This window comes from Phaseolus vulgaris, chromosome 10 (genome assembly GCF_051622355.1).
Source record: "Phaseolus vulgaris cultivar YP4 chromosome 10, ASM5162235v1, whole genome shotgun sequence".
Classification (NCBI taxonomy): domain Eukaryota; kingdom Viridiplantae; phylum Streptophyta; class Magnoliopsida; order Fabales; family Fabaceae; genus Phaseolus; species Phaseolus vulgaris.
Genome location: NC_143507.1, coordinates 37,971,319 through 37,986,649, shown reverse-complemented (window position 1 = coordinate 37,986,649; position 15,331 = coordinate 37,971,319). Strand labels below are relative to the sequence as shown.

The following is a 15,331-nucleotide window of genomic DNA, read 5'->3' as shown; positions in this document are numbered from 1 at the left end:
TTTATTATTATTACTTATTACTATTTATTTTTATTAATAATAATATTAAATATTTTTAAAAAATAAATTCAAGTATTATTTAATATTTTTATTATTATTCCTTTAATATTATTTATTGTTATTATATTACATAGTGGATTATATTTTATATAATAATAATATTATTATTATAAAGAAGTTAATATATTTAAAATTAATTTAATATTCTGTAATGCTTGAAAAACGATTTTTAACTAAAACGGTGAATGTAGCAAAGGGTATTTTAGTAAAACATATAGGATGTACATAACTTTGCTCTGCTCATGAAAGAAGAATCGAAAACTTACCTCTCTCAATATTTGGTCCTCATACTCATCTACAGAGTCAAGGATCCAAACAATCACAGACTGGCCAAATCCAAACACAACATAAATAATTATGATACCATAATAACGTTGAGATAAAATTACGTGTTTCTCATACAACAAGAGTGATTTCTTTATATTAAAAAACTAAAATCAATAAGATAAATAAATAAAAACTGATATCTCTATAATATATATATATATATATAAGATGTATAAATAAATAAATAAAACAACGAAATATCATCTTAAACATTTCTCATCAGTATAGTTGACTTCTTATACGCTTAAATAAAAGACAAAAACACTGTAGAGGTTATTATTATCCAATCACAATTATGTTTCATCTTAATTACACATTATCAAAGTACAATTTTAAATATAATTAAAAAAACAACACAATATATTGTGCAGTATCATAGGTAAGATATTCCAAGTTTTCTCCTTATAAAAATTAAGAAAAGTCAACCTAACCTAATACATATCAAAATGAGAATAATATGGAGTATCATTTCATTGCCTGATTGTGACATACTTTCAAAATAACATTGCAGAACTCGGGGCATTTGATACATTCAGAGTAATGTTGTAGCTTTCTTAAATATTATTTTGAGTTATTTTCATTCGTAATTTTTTTTTGTTCTTTTGACACAAATTAAAGGATCGTAGCTTCTTTTATGTAAACATGATTCTGGAAGGAATAGCCACATCGGGAAACAGGACCTACCACAGATGCATTTTATGGACTTACTATACAATAGTTTCAGCTACCATCTAAGGAAAGCTTTCATAGCTGCAAGATGCAGATATCCAAAAAAAAAAAAATTGGAGAACTTACATTTTAACCATTTACGTAGCCGTAAAATACACTTTTTTAAGGCCTAATCTATATTAACAGTATGGAGGTAGGTAAAATCTATGAAGGGCCACTAAGATCTTCCCGAAACTAGTAGCAATATGTCCATTATTTACCATCCTTATATCCCTGAGAAACCCTATGTATGGCTTGGTCTTCTCTTCCCAGAATCTGTTCTTAGCCTCTTTACAGGGTTTGCCCAGCCAACTGAGCCACCAGATCCATTCGGCTGTTGAGATGGCTGCCCAGCCCACCCTTGTGCATGGGAAGCCTGTTGAGTTAATCTAGCATCCTTCAATGACCCTGGACTTCTCATGCTAGATGGTGAAACAGGACCAGTCTTGGATTTCGCCAGAGATTTCTCCCTGTCATTTCTTCTCTTCTTGCATACAACCAGTTCACCTGGATGAGCGAGCAGAGAAGAATCCTCCTGCTGAGGTTGCTCCCTGGTGCTGCTGCCCCCACCGCTTCCAGTTCTTGATTCCCTCGGTGGCAAATGGACTTTAATCCTGTTGTTTTCACCACTAGAAGCTGATCCACGTTGCAGTGACTTCTGTGAAGGGTATGACTCAGTTTCCATTTCATTTATTAGCCTGTGCCTCTTGCTTTGGCTAACAGACGCCTGCCTTGGGGATGCTACTGTACCAGTAGCAGCTTGACCGGAGAAAGAAAGTGCACTTCTTGCATCTCGAAAGTCCGTATCAGGGAAGGCAATTTTCAAGATATCAAAAAAGAGATCATGAACCTTCCTTGCTTCAGTTCTTACCTGCAAAAAGCAATACTGTTAACATTCACCAAATATTTTGTATAAATTCTACAGGGAATCAGCAGAGATCATATAATCTTAATCATGTTATCTACAACAGTAATCTTGAACATATTGAGCATCAGAACATACACGATTGAATTGGTTAAAGCTAAAGACATGTATATCCATAACAAACATAATCAGGGTGGTGAAATTGTTTGGACAACTACCATTGAACAGCACAGACACAAAAGCTTGATCTTAAAGCCAAGATAGGACAAAAGTTGTAAGCGGAAGATAAGAGTGACCAATTAATCTTTGGACTTCGTATTAATGTTTTAGACTTTTGTTCCGAACTTTGGCTCAACTAGCAGAATAGGGTAGCTACAATAAATCTTTAGGAAATTTTCCAACCAGTTTTTGAGAGGTGGTTCCGTGTTTCACCAAGTTCATGGAAACAAAAGGGAAAAAACCAGTTAAGATGCAATTAGTGATTCTTAGAATTTGAGCTAGGGCATAACTTAAACATACAACACTAATTTGTAAAGTGAAAATTGTCCAAGATTTTTTAGCTCTATTTATGGCATATCTTTAGTTGATGTCAAAACTAAACACATCGCCTTCAACATTATAATTAAGGATGTCCATAAAGGCCACAACTAAGGCGGGCCATCACAATTAAGGCTTTCCAACACTATAATAGAATACAATGCATACTTGAAGATGAGGCTTCAAAAAATGTTTTATGTCCACTAAGTTTATGCTCTGGCTTGTACCAAAGTAACTCAAGATCATACATTTAGATTTCCTCAAACAAAAACGAAATCACGGTTTTAAATAGAGCACTATGGCAGTGTGGAACGGCCCTGGCCCGCTACAGGGTCTGCTGCAGCAAAAAGTTTAGTGTAGCAGTTGAAGTAGACCAAATGCCGGCCATAAAGGGCGCTGTAGCAGCATTATGTGTTGAATCCAAAAATAATACCTTAGAACAGAGACATTAGGTCTTTTCTGGAGGGTTATTTTTTGGGATGTAAAAATATTGAAAATGATAAAGACTTGAAATTAAAAGATGATGACTGATAATTCCAATCTAGGAAACTTGTATTTCACTTTTGTTGGTTTACTTGTATATTTTGTTTAAGACACCTATGACTTTTTATTATTAATTATGAATGATATCAATTTTGAATAACTTATATCATTTTTTAAAATTTATATGCATATAATATACATTATATAAACTATAAAAAATTTGAAAAATAGTGGCTATCTCGCAATCGTGCTTTTTAACCCAGCTGCTAGGCTTCACTATCCGGGATTTAAAACATTGAACCAAATATGCTTAGTTTTTGAGAACTGATTGATTCCCATCCCGAGAGGGCAAGTTAGTGCAACAGCTTCCATCAAAAGCCAAAAAAGTACAGATACGGGTGAGAAACCTAACCTCATGTGAAAAACCATAAAAATGCATTGCACTCTTCAACATGAACTGCACATCAAATACAAGCTCTGTTGCTCCATTATACTCAAATTTATCAATTCGTTGATCAATTTTTCGTAGATCTAACAGGCTGTTTCCAGAATTTTCAATCCTCTTCCACAAATCTGTTAACAATGGTACAATCTCATGGCCTTCCTTGTCTATTCTCCTTTGGAGCTTGCTAATTACATTTTTGCACTGCCATAACAGAAATGAAATGAGTTTAAATACTTTTTAGTAGATGAGACAACATGAAAATTGAGATAAGTCTAGTCAAAAAATGGTAATGAAAGTCAAATGTTTTTCATATTGTAACCAGTAAAGATACCTCAGCAATTTAGTTTTATGGGGGAAGGGGAAGCTTCCCCATTACTAAGTTAGGGCATGCCATACGCCTCAACAAGGACTCAGACTAGTACTTAGAAATGTAGGAATACGAGTAAGAACTGAACCCCAGACAACCTTGTTAATTCAGCAGAGTGGACAAACCCTTATTGGCAACCATACATTATGTTTATTATTATTATATTACTACTGTAGATAAAGAAAAACTAATAGATTTCTGCTTGTTCTCATTGTATGGAAGCAGTAAGATTCACTTCATAAGCAAACATGACCACTATCGAAAAAGACACGAGATTAATCAACTCAAGATGCATACCCTTCTCTGGATAATTTCAGTCATCTTAGTGCCATGAGCTGAAGATCCACTAACACTAATAGGTTTCCCTTCCAAGCTTTCTCTGGAGTGTTCACCACCATCTTGTGAAGGTAAAGACATGCAATTCAACCGACTAGACTTCGGTGATCCCTGCAATTTGGATGTATTGGCTATTCTCCTTGAAGGAAAAGTTCGTTTATTTTTTAATGATGGTGTGTTTTGTTCATGCCTGCTGGCATTTGAGTCACCAAGAGCTTTGGATTCTGGGTCAGTCCTAAGTTGCGCTTGATATTTGTGGTCTGCTTGGACTGCCAAATGAGATGTCATTTCACTACCAGATTTTTCTTCAGGTCTTTCAGTGGGATGTCGGGGTCGAACACGAAGACTGCGTTTGCGTTTAATCTTTGGTTTCTGCAGAACTTGCTCATCCTCACCTTCCTCACGATCATGAATCCAACTTCCAGACTGTTGATGGTCCATGTGAGAATCACCAGATACAGCAATTTCCCCTTCCTCTAACTCATCTGTCTGTGGCAAAAATCGTCATAAAATTTAATAATAATGAGATAGAACAAAAGAATCAGTGAAAATAAAATAGTATCAGCATCCCATGTATAGCCATTAGCCACATACCATCCTTTTTGAAATGGAACCTGGCCGGGCATCTAATGCAGAGAGGGAACCAAATTTCTGAGAGGAGACTGATGGTGATACCACCTGTGTCAATCTTTGACTGTCCGAGGATGACCCCGAGGAACCAGCTTCTTCAACCATCTGAGTATTTCTAGCACTATCTAAGGATTGAGGAAATTCAAATCTAGCATCACCAAGCAAACCATCTTCCAAATGATCTTTATCAATAGTCTGAGCTCCATCAGCTACACTATATCCGTCATCATCAAATTCTCCTATTTCCCCTTCTTCATGTGCATATCCATTTCTTTCATCAGAGCTTACTTCAGAGTATTCCAAAATTTCATCATCCAACTCTTTATAATTAGGATGTTTTTTTCCCTTTGGTCGTCCTCTTTTTCTTTCAGAACCAAATTCACTTGATTCCATGGCAATATTACCACCCAATAAAGTGTTCTTTGATGGTCTTTTTGATAGAGCAGCAATAGCAGTATTTACTTCTCTTGTATTGGCTCGAAGCCACTTAGGCACATTATCATATCGTGTCATCTCTTCAATCCAATCAAATTCATCATCCATTTGATCAAACAGTTCAATTTCCTCTTTACTTCTGGCAATCATGCGATTTACCTCCTGTAGTGAGGGAACATCGTGGACAGTTTCTTGATACCTTTCTTCATCATGTAATAATGTCTCCAATGTCAATCGCCTCTCTTCATGTGTTGTTCTTTGATCAAACCGTCCAGCATTAATAACCTCATCAGCCATATCTATCTTATATTGTTGAATATTGTTCCTAATGAGGCTCTCAATGGACCCAATGTAGCGGTCCTTACCTGCAAGTTCATCCTCCATATCAACAGTGCCTCCACTTCTCAGCTCATCCTCCTTTAGATGACTAGAGATTTTGTCAACGACAGCTTCCATATATATAACTTTGACTTCTCTTGTCTGTCCAATACGATGTGCTCTGGCCACAGCCTGCTCCTCATTTTTAGGGTTAGGATCAGGATCATAGATGACAACCGTGTCAGCAGACTGAAGGTTAAGCCCTCGTCCAGCAGCTCGAATACTAAGCAGAAAGATGAAACAGTCTGAATCAGGGCTATTGAAGTCCACTATAGCTGATTCACGGTCTTCCAAACTTGTTGTCCCATCAATTCTTCTGTAAACAAGTCTTCGCCACTGTAGATATTCTTCCAAGATATCTAGAAGTTTTGTCATGGTACTGAAAAGTAGAACTCGATGCCCAGTTCTCTGAAGTTTTATGAGAATCCTATCCAGGATCCACAATTTTCCACAAGATCTTACAATGAATTCCTTGGATAGGTCACTGAAGAATGGGTAATTAAGCAATGGATGATTGCAAGTCTTACGCAGCTCCATGCATCTGTTGTTTAAAGTTTTATATTGCTTCACCTGATATGATGGATTCCTATGAAGCTTGCGTTTCTCATCCTCAGGATCAAGACGAAGGGTACCAGTCGATTTGACCCAGTCATAAACGGCACTTTGGACAGCTGACATTTTACATTTTAAAACTATGGAAACCTGCAATGAAGCATCATTATTAGCATTGAGAAAACAGATTATGAGCAAGTACATAAGTTTGGGGGCTATAATCACACCTTTGGTGGAAGGGAGCCTTCAACATCTTCAACACGACGCCTGAGCATGAAAGGCTCCAAAATCTGATGAAGTCGATGGATAATAATAACTTTTTTCTCTGTCTCAAGCCAATCATCCTCTACATTTTGAGTGGGACCTTCCTTTTGAAATGGTTTAGAGAACCAATCATGAAAGGCTTTCCTATTATCGAAAACTTCAGGAAGAAGTAAATTTAAGAGAGACCAGAGTTCTTTCAAATCATTCTGCAGAGACATAAAACACACTATTTACGATTCGATCAAACAAAATTTACAGTGTATCATGTATCTATATGATTTGTGCATTGGCATTATCTTGACAGTATATAGTCATGTAGAACATACACCTAAATGCTCTGAACTTTGACTGCAATACCAGTTACTGGCTAAAGAAGCACAACTAACATAATCAGAAATAAAATTGACAGGAGAACTTATTCACACTTTTGAATGTAATTAAAATTAAAATACAAACATATACCATAATAGTATCTGAAATGTTAACTAGCTTGGGACAAAAAAGAACTACATGAACAAAATACAACAATTAATGGGCCTAGTACCATGCTTAGCCTCATTTATCAGGTATGCACAACCCAAGACAACACTCAGACTACTAGCTTTGTTAAAACTAAATCTAGCCTTGTCATCAAGTGCTCTATTCCTAATTAGCAACAAACACTTACTGGAGCATATTTGAATTTTTGGCTTAAATATATGTTTGGTCCCTATTTCTAACCCTCAATTTCAAATTTCAATTTCATGTCTTAACAACAGTGAGATTGGTATGAAGCTACAGCAAAAGATGCAGATGCACACTGAATTGAATATAACGGTCATTAATAGGGATAAAAGAAAAAATATTGTTGGTCCATATGTAATATGGGACACTCTTTTTAATTGTTAAACATAAACCCTCCCTAAATGTAATAAATTCAGCAGACTGAAAACGAAATGGAAAACAGTTGTACACACTGGAACTGAATTATTGTTTTTTCTTGGATAACAATAAAATCAAACATTGCTGCCATGTTAATGGGATCAAAATATTCTTAACATTGGTTTTTTACATGGTTCTGTATAATTTTTCCCCTAATGCCTTACCTGTCCTCATCACCCAGAAAGGAAGCTGCAGAACATAATCTCCTCATATATGGAATGATGTAAACACATATCTTGAGGATATCTAAATAAGAGTCTAAATTGTACAGGTTCCAATGCAGGTTAATTCTAACTACTAGTTCAGCAAGTAAAACAGCAATTACTCATGTGAGTGTATTTGGAAAATTTAAAGGAACTTTTCTTATAAAAGGAAGCACAAGCTGAACAAGAAAAATAAACTGCAGACTTGATGATTGAGCTGGTAGTGTTTGGTCTAACTGGGAAACAATAAAAATTAGAAATGAATGAATACATACATTCACAGACATTACCCTTTACTATAAGGCATATGGTGTTAAAGCAAAGCTGACCTGTAATGGTGTTCCTGTCAAAAGCAGACGTCTTTGGCAACGATATCTATCAAGGTCACGAGCTAAAACAGAATCTCTATCCTTCATTCTCTGTGCTTCATCAATTATGATATACTTCCAGTCGATTTTTGATAGTTTTGACCGGTCATACATGATGAACTCGTAAGTAGTCACGAGGACATTAAATTTCATAGCACAAACCTCCTAAAAGAAAATTCATCAATGAATAACAGAATACTCTGAACATTTTAAGTAATTAAGTTAAGGCACACTAACTTGGGAAAATAATTTTGACCGGTGATCCTTGCTTCCAACATAAAAAATGCAAGAAACAGATGGTAACCAAGTATAAAGCTCACTCTGCATAATGAACATAATTTTCTATGTTAAAATATACAATCACAGAAAAAAAAATTCCATTAAATGAATAAATTGAAAGTTCACCTTCCAGTTAACCAGAACAGCATTCGGTACTATTATAAGATGTGGGCCATAGTTTCCTTTAAATTCCATCAAGTAAGCAATCAATGCCATAACCTGGTGAGAAAAAAAAAATACGAGTTATTGAAGGAGGGCACAAGTACTACAGTAAATAATCAATATTACCCTTACAAATACAAATAAACATCTAATCTATCCATTGTATTGACATAACAAACCAAACAATAAACTATGAAATCACTTTGCAAAAAACATAAAAATAATGATAAAACGTTCTTCCCAATCTAAGCAAGAGAAGAAAAAAAATATATAATACTAACCTGCACAGTTTTGCCAAGACCCATCTCATCTGCCAAAATTCCATTTAACTTGTTGTTATACAACGAAAGCATCCATTGCAAACCAACCTTGAAAAGAATAATGTATCAAAGTCTTGGAAACTTTCTCAGGAAGACATTATAGAGAAATCAATTATAAGAGTAATTGCTTCATATAATGTAGCAACCTACAAGCTGATAGTCTCTCAATGTTCCAGCTCGTAACATTGATGGTTGCCTTATGACTGTTTCACTCACAGCATGAGCAAGGTTGTAATATCTGAAAAGTAGCCAAAGTGGTTACCATTCAAACAACATATGCATGATTATACAAACCAATAAAAAAAAGTTTTAAAAAATAATAGTTACAGAAAACCTTTTCAAGACATTTAAGATACATAAAAGATCGCAAAAACCTTTCAAGCAAACAAGTCTCACCAAAGTACACCTGCCCTCAATAATTTGCAAAAAAGAAATCAAGACGGACACTAAAAATAGACTAACAAAAACGCACTTGTTGACAGACGAACTGTCTCTAGGGGCATTCATCTCCAGAAAGCGATTTCTAATCATCACTTCCTCTCCAGCACAAGCTGCAGCTGCTCTGACTTCTTCTTCAGAAAGACCCTTTAGTCAAAAACAAAATGTGGATCAGAGGCATGTAAAAACTCTAAAAGAATGTGTTCAAACACCCTTCAAACTAATTTTATAGAAAAAGCAGGTAAACAAAAATGAAGACTTTTCATACAACATCAGAAGTAGAGGAGAAAGTAACTTAAAGAAGCATGCCTGCAATCGTGCAGCAGCTGCAGCAGCTTTTGCTGCTTCCTCCACTTCCTGTTGATTTTTAGCAGCCGTTATCTTACTTCCTAACTTGTGTAGATACTCTTCAGTCTGGCTTAAGAAAGTTGAAAGAACAGCGTATCTCTCTGCAGCATCACCAGGGATGCTAGTTTGCTGCTCCAGCAACATCTCCCTATATCTGTCAACATCATTGTTTTTTAAGGCTTCCAGCCTTTTGTTTCTGTCATCATCTTTCCGTTTTGAGAACTCCCGCAACATCTTCTCATGATATTTTGCAACCCCCCTGTTGCGGGCAGTACGGGCATCACGGATGGTCCAGTGAGCCTCAAGCAGCTTCTTGCGCCACTGAAATATTGATTTGAGTTGCTTCTCCCTAACTGCTCTCTGAGATGCCTGCACTTGTCTAGCAAGCTCCATGCGCTGACGTTCACACAGCCTAACAAACTTTCGATATGGCCTATCTGGCATTGCCATTATCTCTTGTTGCTGTTGATCAATCTCATTCCTTAACCGTGCCTGAAGATCTACAAGGCGAAGCTTTTTCTCTTCAATTTGCAGCCTCAAAACAAGATCTGGCCTAATTCTTTTCCTCTCTAAGTTTACTGTCAATAAACCTTCGATCTTCTTTAAATTTTCTGTCCTTTTTTTGTTAAGTACTTCCATTCCTTCCTCAAAAAGAAGATCCTTGACATCATATGCCAGTGACAAATTGTTGTTATTTAGCATCATTGATGAACCAAAAGAATCATGTTTCCTAGTAAAGAATGGAAAATCAAATAAAGGTCCATGATATTTTCTAGTCGATCCCACATCCTTTGGCTGGGAAACAGTGCTAGCTTGTGCAGGTTTCTTAATTTGCATTGCGTCAGATACAGGAGCCTGTGACACAATAGCCTTTCCCCTATCTAATGCTAACTCGTTTCTAACAGGAGTAGTGTTGTTTCCACGTTCACTGTCCTGGTTCAACTTAACCGAGGATCCAACTGATTTCTGCTCTTCCTTTCCAGCAGATAATGTTGGAGCAGATTCCTTTGACACAGGTGGTGAAACAGCTTGAGCATGGACTGGGGGTATAATGGATTTCTCATCTCTGACAAATGATTCCTGCTTTAAAGAACTTTGACCATTAATAGCAGGGACAGATTGTGACTCCTTGGCATTGGATTCAATGTGGCTTGCTTGTTCTGCCACAATATTTCCAGTAGATTTGTCTTGGTTCTGTCCACCTACAGAATGATTAGGCTGTTGTGCCTGTGTCTCAAGAGATGGTGGAACAATAGCCCTAAGAAGTTCTTGAGGCAGAGTACCTTCCCCTTTCTACAAACCAACAGAAAAAGGAAATTGATTATGCACAGCACATCTTTTCAAGGACCACATAAATAGTATACACAGACATAAGGCAGAAAGATGCACAGACAAGGCAGAATAAGAAAAGAAAAAAGATTCAACCTTCAGCCGCCTAAATGCCAGTATCTGTGCTTTTAGCACATGTAGCTGTTGTTTTGTAAAACCGGTTCGTTGCTGAGGCATCTGAGCTGGGGGTCCTTGAGATTTGGATAGATTTCCTGAACCCCCTTCATTCGATGGACCTCCAGCCTGAGAAGCAGATTGGTTTAACTGCCTCATGTACTGCATTTGAGGAGGTTCTGGACCAGATGATGAATTTTTTCCATTTAATGGATGGTCTGCACCTAGGCTCGTGTTGGCAGAAGACTGCTGATGCATAGAGGGCATTCGATTTCCAAGTGCCCTTAGAGGGGTTTGAGATTCTCTACCGTGAACACTGAATTGTTGTGTTGCCATTTCACTGGAGTTACCAGCTATACCAGCAGTTGTTGTTGAGCCAAGATGGCTGGGTGGAACTGTCTGCCTGGCTTTTGAAGAACCTGACTGTCCAGACATGTCACTCGAAGAATTGGCATGTGCTGAACTCTCACTTGCAACTGCTGGAGAAGTAACCTGCTGCTTTGAAACAGGGACAGGTGATGACTGAGTACCAATGTTGCTCTCATTGACCTTTGATTGTGAGACCATCCTTGACTGCATCAGTGGAATGAGCTGTGCCATTAAGTGCGCATTTGCAGGATGTGATAAATCAATATTACGCTCACGTGCCCATGCCTGCATCGCCTGCAATTGTGCAGATACCGCAATCTGGGTGTTTACAACATTTTGGATGCCCTGCTGTGTTTCTGGTGCTTGCATTGGGGGTCTTATCATATTCCCAGGAATTAAATGCCCAATAGTTGGTCCCTGGGTTGAAGGCTTTCCTTCACTCTTCTGATCAGGTGCTATTTGTTGTCCTTGCTCCATTTGCTTGTCCCCACGAGCAACAAGCTCAGATGAATTCCTAGAGGATGATCCTTGAGATTGATTCGCTGCCTGCATAGACATAATTTCCTGCATTTTCAAATTTCCCATACGCATCTCCTGTTCCTTGAGAGATGCAGAGTTCAACATTCCCATTTTAGTTTGCTGCTGTGACTGAATTCCCAAAGTAGACTTTTGTTGTGCAGCCTGGATTGCATATTGAAGGTATGCTTGATGGACAGGATTTAGCATCTGCTGCTCAATACCTTGACCCCTTAGCTGGGTTTCTTGGTTGGAACCAAGATGCAATTTTCGAGACTGCTGAGGCAGTTGCATGGCACTAGGAGATGAGAAACTGTTACTCCCAAATACCCCTTGAAGCCCTGCTTGATAAGCTAAAAACGCTTCATTTCCTTCAGGTTTTCTAAGCAGTTGCTGTTGAAATGACTGAAAATGTACACAGTTATGTAAAAGTCATGATTGTGTAACACCAATCATTAGGTGAAAGGTTGCACTAAAAATAACAAACACAAAATCATAATGCAAGGTTCATTGATATCAAAACAGACAAGAATATAAAGAAATTCTTAAGTATAACAAGGTCATTTGGTTCCAGGATTCACAATATTCACAGACTATAATTTCTAAAAACAAAGGTCGGAAAGAAAAAATAATGGAATTTTAAATAAGCTATTTACAATACATTAAGAAAAAACCAAACATAACCACAAACATGAAGCAGAAACAAGACCATGACTATGACTTCTGACAAATCCCTAACCACCATTATCACAAAACATGCAGAAAATCAGACATATATTAATGATCATGATTCACGACATTTTGAGAAATAAATCATTATAATGACAAATTTCTCAATAGATACAAAACTAAGAGCCACAAGAAACAGACAATTTGAAATTTATGACATTACTAAGGTTTCACTACACACAACCGTTAGTGATAGGAGCAGAAACAATTAAGGCTAAGATTAACAGTGCAGAAGCTGACAACACAACACTTTTAACAATTGCAACTTGAGCCTGCCTGGTTGTAATCTACATCAACGACCTTTAAGCAACAACTACAACAATGTCGCACCTGAGAGGGGGGGTTCTACCCAGTTGTTTCATAACCCTCGTTTTAAAAGGAAAATCTTGGAATCCACAGAATATAGTTAAGTTTGCCAATAATTAAGCGTCACACGAGGACATAAAATAAATGCAAAATAAAAACAATTAGTTAAAAAATCCAAACAACACGGCAAGGTTCAGACATTGCTGCGATAGAAAGGAAACTAGACTGAAAAAAGTGACAAAGTCAGTAACACTCATTGGCACCCAAGTTCACTGTTCTTTTCAGCACATTCTCCTAAATTAAAACATGCCTAGTTTGACTCCTCCTGTACACCTCAAAAAAATAAACAACCACAAACCCGACAAACCAGGTCAGACAAGTACGAGGTTGTCATAACAACAAAATCTCACTACAACACAATTTCCAACATGCACGGCACTCCCAATTCCCAAAACCCCACACCGGCTATTTCAAGTCAACAAAGTTCAAATAGAACCCACAAAACTAACATCACCTTTTCACACACACAACACTAGGCACCAACATCACTCGTCACAGTAACATGTTCTCCACAATATTCAACGAAATTCGCTAAAACCCAAAATCCACACCTGCCTAGAACCCATCTGCTGCTGCTGCTGCTGCTGCATAGAGTCCAACCCCAACTGCGACGCCGAAGACGAAGAAGTCGGCGACGCCGCGGCCGACGACGTCACCGCCCGCCCCACTCCGGGGTTCCGGCCGGACCCACCGCCGGATTGCATGCGAACTATCTCACAACTTCAATGACACACGTGCCAGCGAAAAAACCCCCCAAATCAGATCACTCTCACTATAAACTCCCAGAATAAAATAAACCCAATTCAATTTTTGGGAAAAAAAAAAGAAAGAGAAAAAAAAGGAGACCCCACAAAAGGAAAAAAGAAAACCCCAAATCCCTCCAAATTTCAAGCAACAGAGAGAATAAGAGAATCTTTCTGTTTTCTCTCAGCGTGAAAACGCCTCAGCGTCCCTCCACCATTGTTTTCTCTCTCTAAGTAGCGTCAATTTTCTCTCTCTAGAAAATTGCAAGCGTGGATCGGAAAAACCCGGAGAGGAAGAGGAGAGAAACGAAGAAGTCGATGATGATGATACTGCTATTGTTGTCCGAATCGGTGTGTGGGATTCCACAGTGTGGGTCGCACGCGATTGTGCGATTTTGGGTCAAACCCTAACCATTTTTCCCCTTTTTTTCATAAAAAAAAAAAGTGTATTGGGTGTGTGTTTTATTTTTTATTTTTTGTGGCTTAGGTTTTGTAGTTGACAGTGAGAGAAGGGTGTAGCGTTTTACTTACTACATCCCCCATTTTTTGAATCTGCACCCCGCATAATTTTCTCTAGAGTGACTTTCAAATTATCTCTTCGAGACATTTTTCCAAAAACACATTTTACAGAATAAATAAAGTACATTCCGAATAAGATTTTCGGACAAATTTCTAAAATAAAATTTTCAAAACACGAAATACATTGTTTTAAAATATATATATATATATATCTTTTAAAATATGCTTTTCCAAATTATTTTTCTATAACAATTTTTCCAAAATATATGAAATAAAAAGAACTCTATGAAGCTTTAATATTTTTCCAGCAATAATCATGCAAAAAGAAGCATGACAATTCGATCATTTCATCCGAAGGTGGGGTGCAGGAAGTAAAAGGCAAGGGTGTGTTGTGTAGGGTCGTGTCCCTGCGGTCACTCTTTTACGGAAGGTATCCATTGGGATTGCCCCTCACTTTTTCTCAAAACTACAACACAGCCACTATGCTTAGTTTGGATACAAGATTAAAAAAATAATAACCTACTAAATTGTAAAGTGTGTTTAACTGGGTTAGTGATATATCATTACGTTAAATTTCACATAAAAATATTAAACATAGTATCATCTATTATTTTTTAATACCGTAACGAGAACTGTTGCAGATTTATCTTTGTTAAAAAAGAGCATGATGAACCATTTAAAATCTGATTCAGAAGCAGTTCAAATTTTAAGATGACTTTAAAACCAATTTAGAACATGTTCTTGAGAATAATTGGCTTCTGAAATTTATAAAACTTAATTTTTAGTAATACAATATTATTAAAAAAATCATTTAAAAATAATAATAATTAGTGTTTATATGGACTAAATTAGATATTATTTTAGATAAAATAATTATTGGTATCTAAATTAATTTTTACTAATTGATAAATAGTTTTTAAATTGATATTTAATTAATTATTAATATTTTAACTATTTAATATTTAAATTGTAAAATTATTATTGAAAATTTTTATAAGTAATTAAATATCACTTAGAAATTATTTATCAATAATATAAATTAATTTAAATATTTATAATTTTTTAGTTTCTAAAATAATATCTAATTTAGTCAATATAATAATTAATTATTTTTTATCTTTAAAACTAATTTTTATTTAATTAATTTTTTTTATGTTTTCATATCTACCTAAAATTTACTTTTGCATTCCAATTAATTTTTTTTATTATTCTCTTTTTTT

The 15,331-nt window shown here is 36.3% G+C and overlaps 1 protein-coding gene across 2 annotated transcripts; it reads right to left on the bottom strand.

The window, feature by feature from the left end:
- Nucleotides 1-1,053: 1,053 nt before the first annotated feature.
- LOC137818944 (chromatin remodeling ATPase BRAHMA) lies at nucleotides 1,054-14,197 on the bottom strand. Of its 2 annotated transcripts, none has more exons than XM_068622607.2 (14): nucleotides 13,401-14,197; nucleotides 10,852-12,159; nucleotides 9,388-10,719; nucleotides 9,113-9,225; nucleotides 8,791-8,878; nucleotides 8,602-8,688; nucleotides 8,285-8,377; nucleotides 8,117-8,200; nucleotides 7,841-8,044; nucleotides 6,351-6,593; nucleotides 4,723-6,273; nucleotides 4,090-4,617; nucleotides 3,393-3,626; nucleotides 1,054-1,966 (listed from the first exon to the last, which is right to left on the bottom strand). In XM_068622607.2, exons 1-14 carry the CDS (start codon nucleotides 13,551-13,553, stop codon nucleotides 1,340-1,342), a joined length of 6,645 nt encoding a protein of 2,214 aa, XP_068478708.2. In that variant the 5' UTR covers nucleotides 13,554-14,197; the 3' UTR covers nucleotides 1,054-1,339. The 2 variants fall into 2 exon arrangements, with proteins under 2 accessions (XP_068478708.2, XP_068478709.2); XM_068622608.2 differs by having other exon boundaries at nucleotides 13,304-14,056.
- Nucleotides 14,198-15,331: the final 1,134 nt, after the last annotated feature.

Coding starts and splice junctions, on each gene's coding strand:
- LOC137818944 (XM_068622607.2), bottom strand. CDS start 13,553: ATGCAATCCGGCGGTGGGTCCGGCCGGAACCCCGGAGTGGGGCGGGCG. Junction 10,720..10,851: donor TGGCATTTAGGCGGCTGAAG/GTTGAATCTTTT, acceptor GTTGGTTTGTAG/AAAGGGGAAGGTACTCTGCC. Junction 8,689..8,790: donor CATTGAGAGACTATCAGCTT/GTAGGTTGCTAC, acceptor ATTCTTTTCAAG/GTTGGTTTGCAATGGATGCT.